The 20,775-nt window shown below is 34.6% G+C and overlaps 1 protein-coding gene and 1 pseudogene across 1 annotated transcript in view; one reads left to right on the forward strand and one right to left on the reverse strand.

The window, feature by feature from the left end:
- Positions 1-13,869, reverse strand: part of LOC112681918 — a 66,842-nt gene extending 52,973 nt beyond the window's left edge. Inside the window, exon 1 of the mRNA XM_025552283.1 lies at positions 13,844-13,869. Coding sequence (XP_025408068.1) covers positions 13,844-13,869 — 26 coding nt within the window. The remainder of the gene's footprint in view (positions 1-13,843) is intronic.
- Positions 13,870-14,389: 520 nt separating this feature from the next.
- On the forward strand, positions 14,390-20,387 carry LOC112681926 (annotated as a pseudogene).
- Positions 20,388-20,775: the final 388 nt, after the last annotated feature.

Below are 20,775 nucleotides of genomic sequence, written 5' to 3' on the forward strand. Positions count from 1 at the left end.
GTGCGTTTGTAGGCATGAATGAATAATGAATGTACGACGTACATAATATTTGTAATACACAAACAAACGATTTTTGCTTTTCAAATTTCCAAATTGTTTTATCTCACCGATGGAGAATAATTTGTTCATAGGTTTGATTTGGAGCGAAAACAAAAAATTTTATGTCTCACGCTTCAATGCATTATAATGTATAAGTAATGTTTCATTGATTTCACAAAAACGAAATCACCGCCGGCTCGAATGTATCGATTGAAAATTAAAATTTCAGTAAATCCGTGTTTCAGAATTCAAAATCCAATTTACTTTGAGTTGCAGTAGCAAATAATAATCGCGGTGTTTTTACGGGGCGGAAAAAAAATTATATAACTACCATTAAGCTTCTGGGATCGATCGTCGGAGACTGTAATAGCACGGAGTACCTATATTTTAAAATTAATTGATAATATCCAATAACATTTTTCGGCGAAGGTGACACTTAAATAGGTTCCGATTTTATATTGATTTTGATTACAATGAATATTACGGTTTTATATGTAAATAATAACGTGATCGTCGAATGCTATTTTTCTCGACGGTTTAATACTCTTCCCTGCCAGTTGTCCATTGCGCGTAATTACGATGCGGATTTAGTTTAAATGAAAACATTTAGCTGATTTGTTTTTTAATTCACGGTATAAATGTTTCAGCGGTATTAAACATTTAAAAATAATTATATCTGTTAATTATTCATGTTACAATTAATAATATAATACAGTTATTTGACTTCTGTATGTAGTTTAAATAATTATGACAAACTATGATTAATTTTCATTTATTAAAACGTTCCCATGACGATCATCGTTTGTGAAATATAGCGCATGTGTGTACGGTAGGAAAGGAAGGGTTATGTTATATTAATAAAAAGGGGGGACGAATAGTGTGAAAAAGATAGTTGGATTAACATGAATAACCTTGGTTACTCCACAAACGTACGGCTAGTTAAGTCACTTTTGAGTTCACCGAAACGAATAAAAAAATTATAATAATAATAACCATTTCGGTACAAAAACGACAAAAGTCGTTGCTGGTGGAATTTCGCGAAATGAAGTCTGTCTGAGTAAGACAAATGGAAATGATACCCTTTTTGTCGCCGGCAGCTTCCGTGTGTTATCAGGCGTGAAAACGATTTTAAAGGATTTTGCCTACCAATCCTCTCTTTCCCCTTCCTTGATTTCCTTCGGTCACCACACACCCACACAAGGAAGCTGTTTCAGGTCGCTAAACATCGAGTGTATGGAGAAGACCGGTGAGAGTAGTCCACTGGATGTGACAGTAAAGTGAGGTTGTATTGTTTCGGGATTTGTTAGAAATTTCTCAAAATTACATATCATCGTGTGTTATTGTGACGCAAAGTTAATCCAATGGGTTTTTATTTTTTTCCTCCCGACGATAACCTAGTCATTAATTATTGTCAACATGTCAGTTTTGACAAACGAAACAAAAAATAGAAATAAAAAAAAAATAGATTTTATCAGAATACCAGTTTTACGGTGTGCACTTATATTCGTTTGTACTTATTAAAATTTTAATGCGTATTAATAATATAATTATTATAATCCCGCTCATATTAGTTGATTCTAATGTTACAACGTAAAAAATAATTATTGTTGTTTCCTCGTGATTACAGTATACAGCTTCTATTAATATCGTAATCGCCATGGCACCATCATAAGCCAACCGTTTTTTTTTTTCGGAATAATTTTTTGAATAAAAAAAAAAACCGTTAATATTAAAACCTTTATTCCGTGTTAAGTAGGCTCGGAAAAATAAACCACGAGAGCTGATTTAATTTGTTCGTTAAACTATCGACGTATTATGGGTACGTTGTATTGAAACGACATTTTCATAACATACATTCGTGTGTATTTATTAACATGAGCCATACGCGATGTTATAAACAATGTTTTTACACAAGGTGTTTTAAGATGTACCACAAAGAGCGAAAACGTAAACGGTGGACACACACCTGTACTCCAAAAAACGCGAGACATATTTATCAACCATTATTAAACGTTTACCAAACTATTTACATTTATCAATTAAATTGTATGATCTCCCTACGTCTGGATAAAAAAAAAAAAAAATCGATAAGTCCGGGCCTTGGGCAAAGCTATGTATATTCAACGAGAAAAATAATCAAATTGAGAGTACAATAGATACTCTACAGATAGAGATGAGAGGGAGAACGTTGTGAACCATCAAATCGTCATTTGGCTTTTATATTATTAGCAAGTACTTGTCGTCGGATGTTGTTAAGCGCTAGTGCTTAACAATAATTGGATGTTTATCGGTTCAGCGGCGTGGACCCGCAACGAAGTAACATACATAACAATATTCTATAAAATGACTCAAATGATAGAGATCGAGACTTAATTTAGTGAACGCAGTGCTCGCATACTACGTGTTTATATTACAATTATTATAACAACATAATATGATGTATTATATTATAAATCGCCCGTTGTACGTATTTGATCTCACAAAAAGCGTATTGTTTTCGTGCGCGCATCCGGCATGGGTCCCGCAGTATATTAACAGTAAAAACAATATATGTATTATAACATGCGCAGCTGATAAAAACTACAGTAAGTATTAAAATATCCGAAAAACGACAACGATGGTCTGTCAATTATTGTGCCCCTGTTATTATAATATAATATATATATTAACGAGTATTTATTAGACCGGTCGTAGCGCAGTCCCGTCGTAACGCCTTCTTCATCTTCTCATTTTTTTTTGTTCGCGAAAACGTTCAAAACATCACGTTGCGTTCCTAGACTTCGGAAACGACAATTATGAATAATTCATGGACGAGGAGTTAAGAAGTTAAGAGGTGTATGCGATTACCAGGGACTGGAACCGAACCAAAAAGCACCGGTTCTGAAACCGAAACATTTCCACGAAATCTTAACCTTTAAAGAGCTTTTAATTCAACTTTTTATAAAGAACTCAAACCGAAACCGGAACTTATTTTTAACTTTAGTCTTTAAAAAGTTTTTTTTGGTTCTTATGACACATTATGTATGTATTATGCATCGCTTATTTGAAAAAAAAAAATTGTATAAGTTTAATATCTTAGTATGAATAAAATTATGTAGTGATAAGTTCAACAAAATCTAGATAAGTAGTGTGTACCAAAAAATTATTTGAAAAAAATTGGCTCTGAAGATACTATAAAAATTGTTTTACTTCTAATGAATATCAAACATCACAGCTTTACGTCAAAAATATTTCTCACCAAAACTAAATAAAAAAAATCTTATTTTTCCTCTTATATAAATGTTACTTATGTATTAATTCAACATTTGAGTATAATACATTTTTTTTTACTGTTATTATTTTAATACACAGCAACCTTTTTTTTAAATTATGTTTACTCGCAACTAATGTAATAAATAAAAAGTATTATGGTTTTAACTAATAAATAATATATGATATATAATATTATTTTTTTAATTAATTAATTTTAATACTTAAAAAATATTATGGTTTGTAATGTATATGAATACCTAAAACATTGCTAATTTATATTTTAACTGCAGTAACATTTTTGGAATTTGTCTTAAAAAATCAAATCAAAAGTGAAGTATAATATAAAAAACAAAATAAAACATTTACATTTTTACATTAATTTTATAGCAAAATACTTACAGATACCTTCAATTTTATTTCATAATTAAAATAATTTTTACTATTTTGATAAAACTAAGATTTTTTCGATAAAAAAGTGCCATGTTTCACATTAAAATGCATGTTATATACTTTTTTCGTAATTACAAAAAAAAAAAAAATAAATAAAAGTTGGAACAGGTTAAAAAAGGTTTTAACTGGTTCCAGAACCGAAAACTTAATTTTGGTTTTACAATACCAAAACCTAAACCGGAACAGAGATTTTAAATAATTAAAAAAATAGATCCGAAACCGGAGCTCTTAAGATCGTAAAAGTATATTTTCTACCCATTTTATTTTTCCTCCCCCGATGGGAACGGAGGAGAAGGATGAGAAACGGGTCCAACGGCTGACCCAATTATTTCGAATATCCGTTAGTCGCACACTGCGCGCAATGCAATGTAATAGCTCTAAGCAAAAAAAAAAAATCATGTACGAACGTATGGTATTTATGATGAGCAGGGCTAATGTTTTTAGCGCTATTTTACGTATATATTGTAATTTTTGTTTAAAAAAAAAAAATGTAAATGTTACGTAAAACGACAAGAGCCGTCATAAAAATAACATCCAAATAGCTCGTATTTTCACATAACCTTTTTCCGTGTTCGAACGCAAGTCCTGGTATATAGTACTAATGCTGAGTTTTACGCAGTCATCGTTTAGCAGCATACCGTTTGCGCCGAACGCGTTTCTCTCCCTTCGCCCCTGACGCGCGCCCGAATCGTTTCGCTCGCGTGACGCTCTGACGGACGAGGGATACGTAAACGCCACCCGATACACCTTATTCCGGTCAACACGGTTTTCTCCCCGCTCGGACACCATATCATGTTCACTTGGTTGATTAGTTCGCCGATTACGAAAATCGGATGAGCCCGCGCGTTCGCGCGAGAAGCCGTTCCCACGACGAGATTCCGGTCGATTCGGTTCACACGTTTAGTTTTCTTATACATACGTTCAAATTCGTAGCAATACTGACATAACGCAATACTCGTATGTGCTTGATACGATTGCGACGAGGACTGAAGAATTCGACTGGACAGAGTGCGCACCGCGAAGGAACGCGAACTACGGGCACTTGAAGTCACCAGGTCTTGAGAATAACACAAAAAATGAGCTACGCCGGATAACTAAAGGGTCGTCGATTGGTATTGCAACACTTGATTGTTTAACGTTGTTGTAGTTGTTACGCTGTTTAAACACTTCGAAACGATTGAATTGTATTTCATCAATGAAAACAATTTATTATGAAGCACCGTAATCCGGTAGTTTTGAGCGCATCATTATCAGTCGTATTTAATTATTATTGTTATTATTATTCTTTATTATTTTTTTTTTTTTTTTTTAAATAAGTTTTTGTCTTACTTGCAACGTCGACCGTTAGTTTTTCCAATCATTACAAAACTTCAGACATGAAATTGCAATCGAATAAAACAACACTCGTAAATTGTTGCAGATACAAAATCAAAAATAAATATACAATGTGTATATTTAAAGCGCATTTAATTTCGAATTGTTAGAGAATTGTTACGATTTTTATTACTTAAATGGATTTGAATTGCAAATGTTTCCGAGAAAATCAACAACTAAACCCTAGAGTCAAGACTCAGCAATTATGATGTTAAATATGTATGCGAAATCATAGAAAAAAAAAATTCTCTTTTATCGTTAAACGCAAAGATGTGTACGTATTAATGGATACAAGAAGAAAACATTACTCACGGTATAAAAACAGAACAATTCGAAACACTCGTAAAGGTTTACCGATGCATTATTCCACATAGCCTTGACACCCGAAGCAACCCCCAAATGTATAATGTTAAACGCATTTCGTTATCGGAGAAAAGGCGTCAGTTCGGGACGAAAAGTACTGAAAAGCGTTTTAAGTTCAACATTCGAACGCATTTGTTTCTGATCGTTTTTTTACCGAGTGACCGAACACGTGAACGTGCGCAGGACTTGTCGAAAAAAAAAAAAAAAAAAACGAGACGGGTCATTTGTACGCCGAATTTCTACGACGGGTTGCGGTACAAATATATATAATATGTTATCCGTCGTGCCTGTTCTTTCCACCTGAAACCGTCGCCGGCGAAATCTGCTTTGAACATCGACGACGACAGAGGTATTAGCCTTTCCGCAGTCGTTTCACGGTTACGATTTTACTGTACGTACGACTACACGTACACATTGGTTTGCGGTAACCCGTTCGATTGCGGCGGCACGGACGTCTCGAGCCGCACCGGACCGTAAAATAAATGAGGTTCGGGTCGCGTTATTAATGTACGAGTGCGTACGAGCACCGGCCCCGCGCGCTCAATCGACGATGGAAAAACGAGCAGGCCAAACACTCGTAAAACCTATCAGGTCGAATCGGATAACGCACACGGTTTTTTCGTCTTTCCCGCCGTCGATCCGTCCGTCCGTGACGTCGATCGATCGATCGCGCGAGCAGCAGTTATTATACATAAATAGATTTTTGGGAAACCGTGGCGGCCCCACGTGGCTCGGTTTCGCTTCTGGTCCGACAACGCGATGACGTACGTAAACTTGTGTTACGCCACCGAATAATGGTTTATTCTTTTATTTTTTTTTTTTTAAGGTTTTTTTTTTCCACCCGTCCCGTCAGGCGCACACGTAAGTCGCCGTGCGCCGGGCCGTCTGCGTGACGAATCGTAACGACGATAATTTAGTTGGACGGCAACTAGACTATTTCGTGATAACGTTGCAACACTGTTGGGCGAAAATGATGTTTAGCTCCGTCGAAAGTTATACGAATTTTTCGGCGCATTACTACATCGGCCCGAACACCTACAACGACACATGACGTCCATCGTATGAAGGCTCAAAAGGGATTGCGCGACGAGCGTCCCTGATTGGTGGGTCGGAAATAATGACGATAACCGTACATGGCTTCCCGATAATTGGATATTATTTCAAACTAGACCGTACGCAGTAGACACAGTTTTTTTTTCCTCGAAGTTCAACAACTCCAAACGATTCGGAACATTATTAACCGGGTCGTTGTGCTACTCGGACATATCGCCGATATTACGGTTGCGTGCAATACGTGTCGCATATTATCGATTGTCCCCCAGCGGGACAGAAAGAATCGTAATATCGTATTATTTAATAGTTTTGAAATAATCCAGTTTAATGCTTTATATATTATATATACATGTGTGTTTTAACGCTAATAATGCGTAATTGTTCAGCTCGTGAACTCTTCAGTCGGCTGCGTTCGTTTTTCTCATTACGGTCGACAGTTCATATCTTTTAAATTTCGATTTTTACGTCGCAGTCGCGAGTTTAGTATTTATGTGGAAACGAGTACCCGTTTTCGTCTAAAAAGAATTTTTTTGGTGGCACTTTACCACCCGCCAGACCCTCAATTTGTTTGTTCACTTTACTTTTTTAAGAGGGATACGCACCCTATTTATCTTATTCTTTTCTTTTTGTGTGAGCACTGACAATATCAAAGATTAATTTATGTTTTCGACCGCACGTCTTGTTTTATGTGCACGAAAGATTTTCAAACGAGTTTTTGTCAATCTACTTAAAATGTCAAACAATCAATTTGTCTTGTATTGAAAAAAAAAAACATTAGATTACAATCAGAAATGTAGGTTTTAGGGTTTTTTTTTTTTATTCGTTAAAGCAGTTCAGATTAGTGTATACTCGTATAATGTTACTAATTGTTCGGTATCACGAAATAATCTCGTAATAATTATGATAAGATAAAATGAGACGCAGATATCCCCTATATTTACGTCTTTATTATTAAGTCAGTCACTATTTGATAGTAGACGAATACGTCTTCAAAACAACGAATATTGCCTCCTCGCTTATTTATTTAAAATAGATAATTAAGTAAACGGGTGATTTAATAATTCAATTAAAACTCTTTCACTTCATTTTTGCCTACAAATAACACCGTTTATTTGTGAAACATTAATGTTATTATACATGGCCAATACATCGTGTTTCATGATAATTATTAATTAATTATTATGATTATAATCTATACGTGGCGTAAAGTTCATTCAATAAATATAAATTTCATTGACGACAAACTGTACTAGGTGGAGTTAATTATATATAAAATGTAATCAATTATATTTATGTGTAAATACAATATAGTGTACCAACAAAAATAAAATAATGAAACCATTAAAAGAGCTCTTTAACCAATCAATTCAATTAAATAATGATTTTTTATTTTAACGACTCTTGTAATGTATTATTAATCAATCCGTACAGACATGAATGTGTTTTATGAAAATGAAAATGTATTTCCAAGTAATTACAATAATTTAAATTGAGAATTCACTAAAAACATGAAAACTGTGTGTAGTTTTAGTTTGATTAAATAATCATTTGTTCTCGTGAATATCGTTTTTTTTTCTATCTAAAACCACATAAACTTCGCATATTTAGTCAAGACATATCGGAGCTTGAGATAGGGTGGACAGAAATATTTCTTAAATACGAATTACACGTTCTTCGGTTGGGAGGGAGGGACATATGTGTTTCGGTCGCTATCGCAGTCTTGTAGCCGGGAGCTTTTGCCCGTGTGACGATCTTGTCAAAATACACGCGTTGCCGAGAGTGATTACTCGACAATATGCGTACGTACGAAACGTTTCGTGTATTATCATATATTAAACTTGAAATATTTCGGGAACAGCTTAAGTCTCAAAACGATGTTTTTCGCTAATAGAAAATTAACGTCAAAATAATCGCCCGAATTTCGTACGACGCGTTGCTGTAGCAACAACACCGGGATATTATGCGCGCCAGCGATTGTATATTAACCATCGGTTTATTATCGTATCCGCGACGTAGAGTGTAACGGTGTTATTGATGCGTTTTCCTGGGAACAAATAAAAGCGCTTTTGAATCGAGAGTGCGTCTGGTTTGTTAAGCGTGTGTATATTTTTCTTTTCGTAATAATACGCATTGGGAAGAGAAATGATATTTTAAACAAATCGCAGACAGTTATTAGTTACGTCTGAGTGATACGATAATATTAAGCCCGAAGATTTGGATATCGTCTGCTCATCAATTTTTTTTCTACAGAGCCTTAGTGCTGAATAACGGTAGCGGGCGTAATCGTATTCGATTGAGACGTGTCAGTCATTAAATTGAAAATCAAACGAGATACCGTTCCGAGCGAAGTTGTTCGACTTATCCGCAAACGATTTCGTCGAAAACGAACTTTCGGCTGAAATTTCGCAAAAGTTACTTTGTTCCTACCGCTTTTCCACGACAGCTAACGATGAACATACGAAGAAACAACATTTTGACGATTTCCAACCGGTACGCAAAAATTTCGGCAGAAAACTATCTCAGCTATATCAATTGACCCCGGAGCACGAGGTGATTTCCCGGGAGAAAACGGAACACCGCTGTGCGAAACGAAATAAATCATCTGTACACCATACGTTGAAAGGCATCGTCCGGCGTTAGGAGCGTCTAAAAAACGAGTGCACGGCACAAGCGCGGGCAAGCAGTGAAATGACAAATTTTAATATTCCGTAATCGTTGAGTTCAGCGGTGGCGGTCGTGGGGTTACAAACGTACGTATATTTACGATGTCGTTAAAATCGCACGGGCGCGGTTACGAATTGTTTACGGGTCCGATGCAATCTAACTGTGATGCGACGTTAAGACTCGTACATGTGTTGCGGATACCGCGTTTTAATCGTTTAACAAATGCGGACGAAACCCGTATACTTGTGCGATAAACACGAATATCACCGGAGAGATTCGCCGTCAACATTCGATGTACGAAAACGGTGCGCGAACAATGACACCGTTGTACTGCAACGATTAGCCGATTCATTTGCAAAAGGGCGTTGTGCCCGTTAAGTTACTCGATAAATAAATAAATACCGTCACGTGTGTACACGCGTGTTGTTAAATGAAATCGCACTGAAAAACATCCCCGGCATCTACCGAAATTATATCATATAGCGATTTCCATTACGCGTACGCGGAAGTTCCAACCAAGGGCGCACCAAAGGGGGTGGCTAACGGGCTTTAGCCCCCCCCCATAATGGCTAGCCCCAAAAATTTTGATAATTTTATTAGGTTTATTGACAATTGACATTTGACTTTAAATTATTATAAAAAAAATTATCAACTATAGTATATCAATTATTTTATTTAAGCCACCTTCCTACTTAAGAATCATTTGAGTATTCTTTAAATAAACTTTTATTTTTCTGCAAACGTCTGAACCAACTTTGTTCTAAATGGAATTTACAGCAAACTATTTTACACTGCGGAAAACTCTGAAGAACAGCATTGTGTGCAGCTTTAAGATTTCTGTACATATTTCAAAATAAATACTACCTATTAATATTAAAATTATTTGAATTTAGCCCCCCCCTAAAAAAAAATCCTGGATGCGCCCCTGGTTCCAACCCGTCATCGGACGTCGGTTGGGTTACGTTTTCACTGCGACACGATGGATCTAGGATACGGGATGGACGCGGCCGAAGTAAAACATATCAGACGTTAAAATATTCAAACGCACACACCGTATCTTATTTTTGGTAACTGTCACGCGTAATGCGCATCAATAGCAACTGGACGTACCGGATGATCAGAACTCCGTGTGACAGCGATCACGAAAAAAATCGTGACAAAATAATGGTTTTCGTTCGATTTAAAAAGTTGACCATCGATACAAAGACGGCATCGAACATTTTGAACGTCGCGAATAATTTTAGAATAAAGCATTTCGTAGAAAACTCCACCATCCCACACCCCCGTGATCTCTAAACTCTGTTTTGTTATAATCTAAATTTGAATTAAATATATTACGATTACATTTAAGTTCATGCTTTGTAATACATTTCATACAGGTAAGACGGATAAAAATTTTAAAATAGGATATAAAAAACACATTTTTGAAATAAAATTAAACAAGACTGTCCTAACACACACATTTTGCTATACATATTTTAGAAAGTTACTATAATATTAATGTTGATACAGACTTAGAAATATTAAATACCTAAATAACATTTACATTAATTCAATTTTAGAAGAGTTACGCGTTAACAATGAAATCAAGAAAAATAATTTCAATATTATTTTAAATTTATAAACGGATTAAAAAAAAAAATTCTTATATTAATAAATTTTAGATTATAATAAATAATGACGAAATTTTTCATATTTCTTAAAATATCTATGTATTAAAAGAAATAATTTTATTAATGATCTGTCCTATTAAAATAAGTTATCTCTATGTAAAACAACCAATTTTTCTCAATGTATAATTTCTTTATTTTTTCATACACAGTCGCAATTTTATTAATTTTACCTAATAATGACATTTTAATTCGAAAGTGGTCCTACCTTACACATATAATAATACTCTAGACTAAGCATTAATTAACTTATTTATTCATTACTATATATATAAACTGTTTATTTATATTTCATTTAAAAGTACTTATAAACCATTTACTAATTTCTATTTTATTATAAAATATAAATATGCGCTGTAGTACATCAACACGAATTTAAACAGGTTATTCATCTCAATTTTTATATTTTTGAAAACTATACACATAATATTTTAGAGTTGCAAAAATATACTCTTATGACACTGTAATTTGTTCAAGTTTCGCATGTGCGATCCCGTGCCACCCTCAGTTTACGCCACTGGTCGCAACATGATTCCGCATCGAACTATTGTTTTTATTAGAATACGTTTTAAAGATGATGGTCATAATATTTCTACGTTAAATAAAATTAATTTGATTACATTTTCGAATCGTTAGTTTCTTCGTCGATTTCTGGACGATAAGTATGTAAGCGTAATACGTAGATACAAATACCGTGAACTCGGCTCCGACGAGGATTTATTCTTGCATTCGTAATTTTATTAATATATTCATGTTTGTCCGTAATAAGAATAAAGTGATAATGTTACAAAACTTTACCCGTGGCCGTATACATACGTATTCGTATATGTTTAATACAGAACATCGCAATCCGGAAACTTCTATGCGATTCCAAGTCGTCTAGCAGAAAATGATAAAAGCGCAAGACAACTCGGTGGGTCGCACGTGTGTACTGTACGCGTATGCGATATGATTGTTATGCTCTGACAGTGCTTGGCCGCTGAAAATATGACGAAAATATTCACAAGCCGTGTGTTAACTTTTGGAAAATTAACTATCGCCATTATTATTCGAGTCACGGAAACGGTTCGGACGATAAATAATCTTTACGGTATTCGAAGACGGACACATTTATCGTATGTTTATGCCTGGAGAGTAATACAACCAAGGAATATGATGTGTTTAACTGCGGATCCGCTTATATGTAATGCATGCCGGCGCGCAATATGTTCGGCAGTACGGTGGGTTTTGAATTATTGTTTTTTTTTTTTTTTATACGTGATATAGCGAAAACGGTCTGGAAACGGGCATTGCAATACGGTTACAACTCCCGTGGGATTGTGGACCAGAGATCCGCGGAGACGCATCGATAAATAAACTATAATAATTATAATAAAACGTCCAGCGCGTTACGACGGGAAAAGGTAACGGAGGTTGCGGATCTTGTGCGGATAACACATTATATGAGACCGCGGAAAACCGTTTCATTCGGGAAAAATATTGAAAACGAAATTCCGTCGCGTAACCCTCGCGTAGTGCGTACGCCCGGGGGCAGAACTATGGGGTGAATAAAACTCAATAAGTATGATAATTATTAGAAAATAAAATTCTCGAGAAGAGTATTTTTGATTATTGGTTTACGATTGGGCGTGATTTGAACATTTTCACCGGTCGTGAAAATTCTTACTTCCACCTCTACGTACACCCGTGCTGTGTTCGCCGGGAGAACGCGACCGGGAGGCGATCGAAACTCGTCTGTTCTTCCGCCTCAACCGATTTTCGCATTTCGGCGGCAGCGTGGTGGTTGGAGATTTTGGGTACGATACGGCAGAGCGAACGCGTTCCCTCGGCGAACATAGTACACATAACAGTGCATACCTACTGCAGTACGTACACGATCAATAATAATCGTATGCTCTTACGCCAATTCGTATTTCATTCGAAATGAACGGTACGAATACGAGTGGATAGCCTCGTACAAACACACACTGAAACGACGACCGAGTGGAACCTATCGAGGCACATTGTTACATAAAACGTTATGTTACGCGTATTCGTACACAAACAACAACATCAATAATAATAGTAAATTGCGTAATACGTTCCGTTTATACGTGCGCGAACCGCGTTTCAGACGCAGTCCAAACAATCGGAGAACGAAACGTCGAACAAATTTTAAACGCAATATTTCGATACATATACATATACGAACCGTACACGTGGCGCACGTGCGTCGGGTGTGTTTTTCCAAGTGCGATTTTCTCCTTTTCGCAATTGATTCGGTGCCCCGAGGGCGAGTAGTACCGTTGCGGCGTACGTTGGCGAAACAAAACACATTGGACTTGTAATAATAATAATAATAATAATAATAATAATAAAAAACAAACACCAAAGCGAAAACGCACCGCGCGTATTCCCTACGGGGACGCAATAAAATGTTCGCCCAACGAACGTCGCGCGCACGGTATTAAATTCGAACGAAAACGGAGGAGATAGATGGAAAAATGAAAAAAATACCATAACCAAACCGAATGCCCTTTGCCGCCGGAGCCGACCACGAGTTACAAACAACCGCTGAACAACGCGTTTATTGTCGCACGGTACGCGGCCGCCGCCGCGGTTAACGGTTCTGCGAATCAATTTAATTTCGTGTATTTATTAAACTTAAACAGAAAGTCGTTTACCAAACTGATGCGTAGATGACGGTGGCGGTATGGGTTTGGTTTCCACGCGACAAAAACTTATCTCCCGGCATAACTTGAAAGGTTTAAATTCGGCGGTCGAATGTTGTTGTTATTTTGTTTTCGTTTTGCCGTTCGATAATTTCGCATTTACCGCGCGATGACGTGCTAATAGTGCGCAGCATTGCGCTTTACTCGGCCGAGACCATGGCGGGGTCGAGTGAGGAAAAAACAAAAAAAGTTTTCCTTTGATATTTTCGTGCACGGATACCTAGGTATTTTTATCAATCGAATGGCACATTTGCATTCGCGACATACTTTTCACCAAGTCTCACTAATTTCATTTCAGGTTTCTACTTTCGGATACTGCGTTTCGAAAAAACCTGCGAAACGAATAATCGGTATCGATGTGCCGTCCGTCGTACGATCACTATAATCTCGTATCAATCAAAGAAAACTTTAATAATATTATGTGTACGGTTTGTTCAACAAGTTAACAATTGAAGCGCCGAGCGTTTAGATTGAGAACGGTAAAAGTCATTGGCTAGTTCACTCTGAATAATAACTACGGAACGGTTTTCCTCCCCAAGGGCTAAAAACTTTAATTTTTATATTTTTGTTGAAAATAATTGAAACGTGTACTTGCGATTCGTTTTCTTGCACAAGAACCCACTCTTCTATGCGTTGTGATAATATGCAATATTTGTACATGCATTTATTTTGATCATTAAATCGATATAATTAGTGAATTATCTCCACGATTTGAAGTCAAAGGTTTTAGAAATTAATTGAAAAACTAGACTTTATAGACCATACTCACATTGAATTCGAAACGATTGGAATTCGCGAATCCGAATATTTGGAATGCGGATGCGTTTGGAAGCACTTACCATATGCTGTGCCGTGCTCGTGAAAGACGAGCCGATCGAGGCGAAGTCCGGACTGTGGTTGCCGGAAGGGTTTACATTTAACTTGCGACCGTTACCGCATTACAACACCATGACGGGATCGCGACGACAGTACAACGAAGTCAACGAGCCCTTCGGGTTCGACATGCTGTGGTCGCAGGAAAACGTTGGCGTTGCTCCGGTTCCGACCGGACCCGTAGGTTTCGTTGGAGAAAGCAGTTTGCAGTAATCGAACTCATCGTTTTTGAGACCCAGTTGCAGTAGCAAACGTGTTAAACTATATGAGCAGTAGCCCATCATTTTTTTAATTTATGTTCTTATCACTTCGGGTTGTTGTAGAATTATAATTTTTTACCTATGTTTTTTTTTTCTTTCTATACTATAAAATCGTTTAACATCACGTGTACATTTAATCCTTTGTGAACGAACGGATTTGCTATGTGACGACCGTTGTAAAGTAAAACACAATAATATAATATGTTATATTCGATTAAATAATATATATAATTTTATATGTATACGTTATTGATTATTGTATTAAGACTTTGAACCGATTGTATTTCATCACTGTTGATACAATTACAACCGTTGAAGTGTTAAGCTTTATTAGAAAAAATCGAAAACACTAATAAATATTATAAATATTGAACTTGGCAAAAAATATATACATAATATACACAAATATATATACATGATTTTCTGTGATAAACAAACTTGCACGCATTAACAAATTTTATAAAGCTGTTATAAAACTCTTCTGTTCTAATACCGCTTACGTGGTGCACTTAAATCAAACCAGCTTAACTATGGCTTTTTATATTTATACAATATAAAGTTCAATTACTTATTATCATATGTAAAATCATAAATGGTTGAATTAAAAATTAAATCATTAAAAATTATTGATTTATTTTGATAATACTTGTATCACAGAATGTTAATGTTGGTATCGGAAAAGCACTTGCGTTCTTAATTTTTATGAAGTATTTTCATTTTTGAAAATTCAAAGCCAATGCACGTAAAATGTATGTAGAACTACAATAAATCATAATATACAATAAAGTGTATATGATCAAACAACATTCGCAAGTCAAATTCAAAATTTAAAATGAGTTCGGTGACGAAGGGATTTGTGTTGGATATAATTAAAAACAGTTTAACATGTGGAGCCTATATTCTTCGACGGTAGTAATGTTTTATTTCAATATACATTAATTAAAAAAAAAGAAATGGTTTATTAATAGGATTAAGCCATTTTTCACCAATAAACACATATTTTCACTATAGAATTGTTTAAAATACGAGTATACACAACCATGCCCTACACGTTTTTACACCACATTTTCTACATATTATTTTTCACATGAGATATATAACAATTTATTATAAATATTTTTTTTGATATTATTTCAAAGTGAATCTGATTTGATATTCTGAAAATTCTGAATACATAACTGTCATAAATCGTACTCTTCATTTAATGTAATTTTATTATGATCATTAAACGAACATGTTAGAACCTATTCGCATGATTCCGAATCTACACTTTTGTCGTATCAGTGACTTTACCATTAAGCCACTTTCAGTATAATTTTATGAGTTTAATTAGACGATATGGTATTGTGCAGTATAATGTAGAAGCTTTCTATTACTAAAAATTATATTTATATTTTATATTTATTACTGTTAATTAATATACAACTGAAATATTTTCCATTCCCTAGAAATTAAAAGGAGTATTACTCAAGAAATATTCATCGGATATTTACGTATGTTACAATTAAGTTTTAGAATGATATCTCGTACAATATGATTATATTGAAATTAATGTAATAAGAACAACTGGAAAGTTATTTTTTTGAAGTGATTATAGGGTGATAATGAAAATTGTATTATCAGTTATATATGCGTCCACTTAATAGAAAATTCAGTTGAAGAGATAAAAAAATAAAAAATTTCAATATTGACTTCCTATATGAGAATCGGTAAAACATGATGAGAAACCCTTTATGTATATAATAAGTACATATATAAATAACTTTAATAACATTACGACCAAGGACAAGTATAATAACGTTGAGATACAGCGCGCAAGAGCGTACTGATTTTGCCGAGCTTGACGGAATAAAGGATCAGCTTTAGCTCAAAATCCTCAAGATATAGTGTTTGTGCCAAATGAAACGAAAAGAATAGATCTGCCCCTGGTACTTTTCCAATTTATCGGCCGATATCACTTGAAAAAATACAAATCCTTGGACTAATAATAGGCCATATTTTACGTGAACAATAAAATGGAATTTAACAAATAAAAAAATCGTTTCTCGAACGTCCAGAAAACTGTACTTATTTATATCCAAAATGATTTCCAACCGAAATTAACTTTTAGAGTGAAATATTATTTGTGTAGCTTTGAAAGTATTAAGTAGACCAATGGCTACATGTACGATCGTTATTGCACTTATTATGTATCTATTCGGATTAATTATATTACCGCGATTGAAAAGACCCATATCAAAGTTAAAGTATTTATTTATTATTTGCTACGTCGTACAGAATCCAATAGAAAAAAAAATTAATAACAGTATACAAGTGGTATACATAAACTGTCATCGTCTATAAAAATAACTAAGGAATTAAATTGTTTCTAATGAAATCACACTGTAATTGAATGCATTATATTCATACGGAAGTGTTTATATTTTATTGGTGTAAGACTATTAACTATAATGGAGAAAAACTAATTGCCATTAAACTTTGTATAATGTGATTTTTTATACATGATAAACTGTAATCTATGTCAGAGTATGTACTTATGAAAAAACGATTCTGAGTCAAATAAGTAAACAACATTTTTAAAAAATGCAATTGTTTAATAATCGAATGTAGAATCAGTAAATAATTATTTAAAATTTAGACGGGCGGAAAAAATACTTATCGTGCATTCTCTAACACTTTACTCTAATTATATTGACTAATACTTAAAATTGTTTAATAATTTAATAACCAATTTAAATACAAAATATTTGGTTCAACATTTTCAAAAATTTATTCGATTTCAGAATATCGAATCAAAAATAAACGTTGTTTGGGATACAAATGTATTAAAAAAATAATATTTAAAAATATACTAAAACAATACCATACCATGGTTGAAACATCGTAACAATGATATTTGCACATACATTTGTGAAAAAATAAACGTCAAACGTTAGTAAAAATATTTCGTTGCCGAATTGAAAAAATAATATTTTCAAAAACGTTTCGGATTATTATACGATATGGTTTAGATATACGCAAAAAACAATGAGAGCAAAACATTTTAATATATAAATTTCAAACGTCATGTATATAATTGATTAATTTTCGAACAGATTGTCTTCCATAAAACAAGTGAGTGTCCACACACAAGTACACAGGCACACAATATCACATAGACAGCTGAACTTTAAATTGAACCCATCAAACGCATGTCCATGAAGTTGGCCACCCTAACTTGGCCGATTGACTTTCAAATACCATCAAATAATTGCAAATAGTGTTTCAATAATAACAACAAATTTAAATAAGCCAATTTTTATAATACTAACTTTAATGCAGATTTAGGTTGTTGCTTACGACCAATAAACAGAAATTCATTTTATGTATACATTATAATGAAGGTACTCGATTTATATTTTTAAAATGAAAACCTTTAGTTAAATCTTCATCTAAATCATGATTGGAAACAGTCTCCAATAACTTTTATTTAACAAACTTAATGTATTATAAAATATATGTTGTATTTAATGTTTTAATTTATGTTCTAGAAAAACTTTAATTAAAAAACTAAAATTATTATTGAAATGAAACCTTTATACGTGTATATTTTATTTATAATATATAACATTTTTTTTTATTCTTCTAGAATATATATTAATATCAGTATTCATAGAATTTATTTGAGTTTTTATATTTTTTTTTTTGTAAATCATTGTGTAAATCCGCACCGAGTTAAACCTTCTGATATGTGAAATATAATGACCATAATCATACTCTACTACACCATAGAGCATATAACTGAAACAATCAAACATTTTTATTAACTGTCGAGAATTGTATACATTAAATTATTTATAATTTAACAGGTAACATGTTATACAGTAAGAAGAGTTGTACAATTTTCATGATAGTATTTAGTTATAGGGAATCAACTCACGTTTATTTTTCAACTTGAAGTTCTAATGGAAAGTTAGAATCTATCTAAAATCGATCGGTCAAGTTAGGGGGGGTCAACTTCATGGACATGTCAATCGTAATCAAGTTTAACATTTAGTTTTTAACTATACGCGTGGTATACGAGTATAGAAACACTTGCACCGACACCAGACAAACTCGTCGACAACGGTGAGACGTCGGGTTCGATTATTATTATTTATGTTCACCGTATTGACGTGGTATGTGCAAATCGGGGAATACTAATATTACTATCCGAATACGATGTGTGCACGATTAATATGTATTCTCGAGCCGATAGAGTAAAATGGACGGGTCGCGGTTTGTTCGTTTCGAAAGTTTCGCATTTGACGCTTTGGTCTTCCTTATCATCGGCATCGTCGTCGTTTCTTGTAATGCACTGCAGTTTTCCGTGAAAACCCGGAAAACTTTGCCCACGTGCACACAGGATAATAACTCAAGACGTTGCGGTTTTGTCCCTGTTCACATCTGATAATGCCGTCGAATTTCACATATCCGTCTTGCAAGATCACCATGGTGATAATATGTTACATACGTATATATATATATAGAGCTCTTACGGATCCAAGCGTAAGATTCAACGAGAAACCGTTGTGGCAGCGTAATATAATATTCGTTGTCGGTGTGTTCCAAGTATCGACAAGGTTGGGAATGGCGTGAATCATGGGCTCGGTGTGAGAGAACGGCCGCAGTCGAATGGAAATGACACGGAATGCTGCGAAAAAGTTGTCATAGGCACATATATATATTTATATATACAGTAGAAATCATTATAACGAGCATCGCTTAGAACGAGATACTGCTTACAACGAGCAAAACGTTAGGTCCCGGCACGAGCGCATATGATTGTATGTTAAAATATACGTTTACAACGAGTATGGTTATTACGAGTTATCGGCTATAACGAGTAAAATAAAGCTAACTTGACTAACGACCTTCCGGTTACTACGAACAAGTACCTGCAAGATACGAACTATTTTCGTATTTAGGTCGATTAATCACTGACATATTATCTTTAGTTGTGTAAATATGGATTACTTATTAATAATAAACATTATTCTTACAAATTCTGGTGTTTTAAAGTTAATAAAATTACAAATAGCGTCAGTTGTGTGTAGACGTTCCACCATGTCGCGCGTCATCAGTTTACGTTGGACGAAAAAATCGGTATAATCGGGCGTTTAGAAAACGGTGAGAAAAACAGCGTAGTTACAAAAGAATTCGGCACCTGTTCGTCGACAATTTCGACCATATGGAAGAACCGGGATAAGTTGAAAAATGTATTTCAAACCACGTCACTTAACGCAAAACGATTGCGCACTGCACAGCATAAGGACCTTGAAAAAGCTGCACTAGTATGGTTCGAACAACAACGGTCATTGAATATGCCTATAAGTGGTCCTATTTTGCAAACAAAAATTGACCAACTGGCTGAAAAAATAAAAATAGAAAATTTCAAATGCTCTGCATCTTGGATTCAGCGTTTCCGATAGCTGCACAACATTGGTTTCGGCAAGATCTCAGGTGAGTCATCTGCAGTTAATACTGATATCTGCTCTAACTGGTTGGCTAACGTTTGGCCGTCCCTTCGAGCAGGTTATTGTGATGATGAAATTTATAATGCCGATGAAGTGGGCTTTTTTTTCAAATTAACTCCTGATAAAACTCTTCGTTTCAAGGGGAAAAATGCTCGGGTGGAAAATTATCCAAAGACAGAATAACAGTTTTAGTGGCAGCCAACATGACCAGAACTGATAAAAGAAAACTACTTGTTATAAGAAAATCGAAAATTCCTAGGTGTTTTAAAAGGAGTTTCATCACTTCCCGTATTTTATGAAAATAACACCAAAACTTGGATGACCTCAGCAATTTTTGAAAAGACTCTTAATTATTGGGATGATGAATTACTCCGTAAGAAAAAAAAAATTCTACTGTTGGTGGACAACTGTCCAGCACACCCATCATTGTAGCATTTGAAATTTATTAAACTCGTATTTTTACCCCCAACACTACTGCTGTCCTTCAACCGATGGATCAGGGCGTTATAAAGAACATTAAAGCTCATTACCGGAATCAGTTGGTACTGAAAATGATTGAGGATATTAAAAA

The sequence above is a fragment of the Sipha flava genome, unplaced genomic scaffold, assembly GCF_003268045.1.
Source record: "Sipha flava isolate LNK unplaced genomic scaffold, YSA_version1 199_pilon_pilon, whole genome shotgun sequence".
In the NCBI taxonomy this organism is placed as follows: Eukaryota; Metazoa; Arthropoda; class Insecta; order Hemiptera; family Aphididae; genus Sipha; species Sipha flava.